The 6,934-nt window shown below is 36.2% G+C and overlaps 1 protein-coding gene across 1 annotated transcript in view; it reads left to right on the plus strand.

The window, feature by feature from the left end:
* ESYT2 (extended synaptotagmin-like protein 2) overlaps positions 1-6,629 on the plus strand; it is a 63,494-nt gene extending 56,865 nt beyond the window's left edge. Inside the window, exons 20-23 of the mRNA XM_009329893.1 lie at positions 580-740; positions 2,153-2,258; positions 3,238-3,287; positions 3,414-6,629. Coding sequence (XP_009328168.1) covers positions 580-740; positions 2,153-2,258; positions 3,238-3,287; positions 3,414-3,459 — 363 coding nt within the window. The 3' untranslated portion in view covers positions 3,460-6,629. The remainder of the gene's footprint in view (positions 1-579; positions 741-2,152; positions 2,259-3,237; positions 3,288-3,413) is intronic.
* The last annotated feature ends 305 nt before the right edge of the window (positions 6,630-6,934 follow it).

The following is a 6,934-nucleotide window of genomic DNA, read 5'->3' on the forward strand; positions in this document are numbered from 1 at the left end:
CATAAAATACCAAATTTCATTTCTGCACATATTTCTTTGTAAACTTTGTCATATCTTGACTTAGCCTCTTAATTTGGTTGTCTGGATGATCTTTGTTATTTTTAAAATAACATACGGATTGTAATTATGTGTAAATAAAAAACTATACAGAGCTATACTCAGAATCAGTAAAAAAATTGTTGAAGATTTTGCTGTGATTTTGTATGTCTTTTATGCCTCTGTCAGATTTTAAATGAAAATGGCATGTAGATTTTTATCAGCAGTGTCTGAAAGCTCTCTCTAAGAGACTGAATTTTTCATGGTATGACAAAACCGTATGATTTTCGGAAAGCCATATCTAAACTTTGAATTGGGATTTAAGAAACATCGTATTCCCACCTCTGCTGTCTGCTCACCATTTATCTGACCTTGTACGAGTCACTGCTTGGCATTTTTTTAGTTTTCCTTACCACTGCTATTAGCTATGTGCTGTATCCTGCACATCATACTTTGTACAGGATATCCCACAACTGATTCGTGTACTAAATTAAGTGATAGTAATGTAGACACATATTCAGCAATGTCTCGCTATTTTTTAAGTGTTTTTCCTTGTTTTTCACTGGTCACAGAAATCTAATAGCGTTTTCAGAAGAAGGATCCGATCCATATGTGCGAATGTATTTATTGCCTGATAAGAGACGATCGGGAAGAAGAAAAACACATGTATCAAAGAAGACATTAAACCCAGTGTTCGATCAAATGTATGTGCTAAACTACATGTAGTAGTTTTATATCATGTAATTACAAAGCTGTCAAATCAAGGTTTCTCAGCTTACCCAAATGGATGAGCTGTTGAAACTCCTAGTTGTCACCACCAGACTTGGTCATACCTTTCTCGTGCTGTAATAGCTCTTCCCATTCTTCTATTCCCTGTTATCACTGTAGCCCTTCTTACTCTGTTACCAGCCACATCTCTCTCATTTTCTGCCTTATCCTATGTCAGTTACATCCCCTTTGTGCTGGTAGTGAAGAAGCAGTGTGCGCTCTTCTGGCAGGTGGCCAGAACATGAGTGCCTTTTAGCTGGCCGATGCTGTTGGTATCCCTTCCTGCCAGGAAGCATGTCGATTCTGACTGGCCGATTGCCTGGCTGATAGATGCTGCCTCCTCGGTAGGACTAGCCAGCCAATGTCTACGCATGATCAAATTGCTCAGTCAGTCTACTTGGTGGCACTTCTCAGCATCCAGGGAGTCAGGAAGTTTCCTCGTAGGTTATATCCTGCCCCATAGGTTGGAAGCTGTGCAAGCTTGTGCAACATTATATTGCATAAAAATCCTTATCTTTGCACTCAGTTTTTTGATGGTAGTTTCCCTTACATGTGTACCCCTTCCTCCCCACCCATCACTTATCAATAAAGACGACCTTTCTCCACAGACAGAAACTTAATTTGGGGAAAACAGCACTTCAGTCCATTCTGTCCAAGAGAAATCTGTAAATCATTAGTTAGAGGCTCTGGTAGGTTTTCCTGGTACTGCAGCTCTGTCCTGTTTATTCCAGGTAATAGATTTGTTTTACTGTGCCTTTCCAAGTAAAATGTATTGCAAAGCAATAAAGCTGTTTAAGAACTGTAGTGACAAATAGATGTAGATTGTGGTATAATCTTGCCCTCACTTTCTGTAAGTTTCAGATCTAGCGAACAAAATGTGTTCTTCCTTAAAAGTTGATAGGTTGCCTTGGTGTGCCAGGAAAGAAAAGGAGCTCTGGTTCTAGAGAACTGAGGATCAGTAAGACTGACCAGTCTTTCCCTTTTGGAGAATAGTGATACTGAGCTGTCAAGGCAGTAGGATTCCTCATTCTCTTCTCTGTAGAGTCAGCGGTTGACCTTTTCCTTGTTTGGTTTGGTTTGGTTTTTGTTTGTTTTGTTGAGTATTACCAGTGGCTTCTAGAGACCAAAGGTAACAGAAGTCTCAAACATTTGATGTTTATATTGATCATAGTATTGAAGAAAAATTTTAGGCAAAACCTTGGGATTTTTTTCTTCATTTATCTCAGACCTCATTTTCTGTTTGGGGAGGGTTGTGGTTTGGTTTTGATTTGAATTGTTGTTTAGCTGTCGGAACTGAACTTGCACTTCAGGTACAAAATTATCTCTAAAACATCACCTTGCTTGTCAGATTTGATTTCAGTGTTTCCCTGCCTGAAGTACAGAGAAGAACACTAGATGTAGCAGTGAAGAACAGTGGTGGTTTCTTGTCCAAAGATAAAGGCCTGCTTGGCAAAGTAAGTTGACAACAAGCAAATTCTGTTAATACAGCATGTTATTATATAAGACTAAAATCCTCTTGTGATATGAGCTTGTTAGTGTTCACTGAAGCACCTGATTCAGGTATGAAGATTTTAAAAATTATAGATGGCTTAGATGTCAAGCTTCAGTAAGGGAGGGAACAAGCTGCAGAGACAGACATCAAAAGATGAGACAGTAATCTCTTCTAGAGAATGGTAAGTTCTGAGGCTCACAGTAACAAAAGAAACGTGCGTGTCAGACTTAATAATCATACAGTCAGAGAAAGAAAATAACTAGTAGAAAACAGGTGATATCTCAGAAAATGTTCAGACAAAACTGGAAAGACAAGTAAGAGTACTTAGAGAAGCACACAGAACAAATGTATGTTTAGTAATTAAAATTCCAGATTGTAAAATCCATGAGAAAGAACTGCTACTGGAGACGTTCCCAATGCCAAAACCGCTATTGTGTTTACAACTTCACTGTTCTACAGGCACTCATTAAATCACTTTATTTCCTACACATGTGATTTGGAGCATGCAAAAAAGAATAGTAAATTCCTACACCCTTGCAAATTGCCATGTTCGAGCTCTGTAAAGAGGATGAAAGATATCAGAATCGTGGTCAGTTCATGGTGAACGGTGTTCTTAATTTTCCTGTTTACCAGGAAGGCTGTTAGCATAAACACATCAGCTGATTGCCATTGCCAAGATATGCCATGTTCAGAATTTAAGCCTGTGAGGTGCTCTGGGACCGTATCGCTGAAGGGTATAGATTTTTAGGTCGAAAACAGCAACTTGAAACTTTACTACAAGTCGGGCAGATAGGAGATAGCTATGATGACAAGGATGTAAAATATATTGTTTGTTAATGGTATCACTTATACTGTAGTTTACAGGATTGTCAGATTTGATCTTTAAGACATAGAATGAAAGGCACACATAATGCATTGATTGCTAATTTACCTGTCCACAGTTATTAATACCTCTGGCATCTGAAGAACTTGCTAAAGGCTGGACCCAGTGGTAAGTATAATATTTCCTTTATTAATAATAATACTACATACTAACTACTGGTGTGTTAAGAATAGTTTTAATAATACATGCTAAATGTAAAAAAATATATATCCTTTGTGTTTTTTTCATTTTCAGGTATGATTTAACAGAAGACGGTACAAGGCCACATGGTGCAAGTTAGGCCCATGGATACTGGGAATTCCCCACGCATACTTTTGCCGACCTTTATATATTTTTAAAGCATTGTTCTCACAGATCTACCAATATTATTTTTATAGCTTTACTGATTTAGTTCTTAGACACATCCCAAATAATTTTATAACACTTGGTCATTTTATGTAGACATAGCCTTTCTCATTGTTAAACTTTGTATTTTAATTTGCTAAACAATTTTATGTATTACTGTAATGTGCAATAGTACAGTAAAGTAACCTTTTGTGTTTAAATTGATCTTTGACGGCTGTACCTGTTAGAAAGTGAAAAGATCATGTTCTGCTGTTTTCCTGCCTTGTTTTATATCTCACCAAGGTATACCGTACCATGTAAATATATACTATTTTTTTATAATTCTTTCATGCTGGTTTGAATTCAGAAGAAAATTAGATAAAGGATATAGATATTTTCTTCTAAATGCATGTTAATTTCTTCAGATGAATCTCTTCTGTCTTCGCAGCACAATGGTCTTAATCATTTTGTGATATTCTTCAAAAACAAACTGCAGAAAAACATTTTTACTTTATTGTCTTTCTGGCCCAGTGTGGCTAGCTTAAATGTACAAAACATTAACATTTTAATATTTATATATAAATGTATTATTGGAAAATCATGCTATAGAATATTATAAACAAAAATGAAAATTCTATAAATATTGTATAAATAGAGGTCCATGAATCAGTTTCTAAATCTGAGTTTTCATTTAATGGAGTAAACATGACAAACAGTACAGTTTTATTATACAGGTTCACTTGGATTTTGTTATTTATTCCTGTACTCTACAGTACTAGACATGGGACCTTTTGAAGTTATGAGGACATGGATTTTTCTGTATTATAAACAAAAAATCTCTAACCACTTAGAACTGTCCTTACTGCCTTGTTTCACTGATATAAAAGGTATACAAATCAGCTTGCAATGTAAGTTCATATAGTAGGCATACGTACAAGACACGTTATTTTTATTATACAATACTGTGCTAAATAATATATTATGCTATACCTTCTGTAATACTAAAATGGAAAACCAATAGGTAAGAAAGTGTGAAACTGAGTTGAAACTGACTGTCTTTACAGTTGCTTCATTGCTACTTAGTGTGTTTGGTGCATGAAAAAAATGCACTTCAGTGGTCCACCCAGGTTTCTTGAGAAATAACGGCATTCTACTGAGGCATTGCCATAGTCTGCTGCAAGACTACAGCAGTGATAAATTAGCACAAACTGATAAAAGCAGGCAGTTGAGAGTTGGAGGGAGAGTATCAGCCTAAATAGCTGAGCTCATAACTCTAATTTCATGAATTATGGGGAATTTTTTTAGTATTCAGAACTGATTTTTCTTTTTCTGGTAAGTTTTCTCAGACTGTTATAAAAATGTGCATTAAGAATCCAAGAGAATAGTTCAGCTCTTTCAGAGCCAACGCCCTCATTCTTGGATAAGTATGCAATTAGACAGACAAAGTATATTATTTAGCTAGGATTCTAGAATGATCTCTCAGCCAAGAAAGAATTTTAAAGAATATTTAAAAAAATAATAAACTCCTGAAATTAGCTTTATTGTAAGATTACTGACAGAACCTTAATTCTAGATGTAGAATATGCCTACATTACTAGATGTACCAAAGTGCCTACCATAGATGTAGCTTTTTGTCTTTTTCAAGTTTAAGAATTGACTCATTTCAGTTTGTCTAAATTCAGTTTAACATGAACATTTGTCACGGATGTGTGTGACGCACACATACACCTCTATACAGTGATGGCCTTCGTATTGCCACATTTTATACAAGACAATTTTAGCAAACAAACTTACATTGTAAATGTTGCGCTGTTACTTTCTGATGGGCTGGGCAATAGAGAGAGGTTCTTTGTAAGAAAACATTTCCATTTGAAGGCTTCACTCTATATTGGAATGTATGAGTATCTATATATACACACTCATCTGTTCATATAAAATGTAATATATTATGAAATATATATTTTCTTCGCTAGTTCTCCATTAAAATGTTAAGAATGGAAAGAGAGAATTACTGTTAATGCCATGAAAATGCAGAAAGCGAAAGCTGATCTAAATAAAGGAGGTCTAAGTGCAGCAGTTCAGCATAATTGTCTTTTGCCTTGGTTCAGCCCGAGGCAGAAGGACTTCTGCTGTACATCTTGGCCAGTGACTCCCCAGAGTTTGATCCTTAGCCAACGAATGGGCTGTTAGACTGATTCGGTGTTTCAAGTCTTAAGTGAAGTCTGGGGACAGATGTTAGAGGACTCTGTACTTAAACAAAAAAAGTGCACATTTTGTCTTCTAGAGTCTCGAGGGGGGGAAGAAATGCTGTGTTTGGGTAAATACGAGATGATAGCACAAAGTGAGTAACTGAACAAAGTACATAGGGCAGGTCTCCAAAATAGCTTACAACCTAAAATTAGGGGTAGGTTCTTAAGAGAGCCCAGTTCCCATTTAGGAATCTAAAATTAAGAGATTGAATTGTCATTGTAATTCAGTAACTTTAATTCCCATTGACTGTAATCAGTCCTGGATGCCAAAGTCTCTAGAAATGTTCTCCTGAGTGAATTTGGATCAGAATATGGCTGCCTAGATGAGACTGATTCTTTTGATAGTGGAAACAAGCCTCTGTATCATAGTTATGAAATTCTGATTGTTCCGTTTATGTGGAAGTAGGCAGGATGAACATCATTTTTCCTCCGGGCAAAAATTGCACCTCATTATCAAGTCAATGTATTCAATATCAGCTAATAGCTTTTCACGTAGTTCTTGTTTATCCTGTGCCTTAAAATATGAACATATGAAGGTGTTTAAGAAATGGCTAAAAATAAGCTGTGTTGTCTGTATGTACCAACACGTTCTCTACTGTTGAAACTGTTTTTAGAATTACTCTGCTTCACTGACAGGAAAACCAGCTTTCTTAATTATAGCAGTGGTATAACCCAAACTCAAATCAGCATGCGTATCACCAGGATTTGGATTAAAAGAATTTTCATTTTCTGTCTTGAATCCTTTATCAGAGCTGCAGCAAATGGTGAGAGTTGAAATGAGAACAAAGGGTAATCAATTCTGTATGGATTGCCTTTTTTGCTCATGTAATTCTACATTATGATGCATGTATTTATTCAATAAATGGTTCATATGGAAGTCAGTGTGTTGTTTCCCTCTACACACACACTCCCTTTTCCCCTCTTTGCATGTCCCTGTCCTAATCAGTAATATGATGAGGTGAATTTTTAAAATAGTCATGTATGCTGACTACTCTAACCTAGGTAGCCTGGCTGTAAGGTGTGTAGGCAGATTTTTGAGTTTTACATGAGAGAAAGTGGGGTGAGAAGTACAGGATACTTCACTGGGGAATTCCTTGCTTGTTGGTCTGGAACAGATTCATACATAAGAATTAGTAGGTCCTGCGTTCAACCTAAGTGTCTAAATTTTTTTCTCTTAAAATG

Source organism: Pygoscelis adeliae, unplaced genomic scaffold (assembly GCF_000699105.1).
Source record: "Pygoscelis adeliae isolate BGI_AS28 unplaced genomic scaffold, ASM69910v1 Scaffold238, whole genome shotgun sequence".
NCBI classification, from domain to species: Eukaryota; Metazoa; Chordata; class Aves; order Sphenisciformes; family Spheniscidae; genus Pygoscelis; species Pygoscelis adeliae.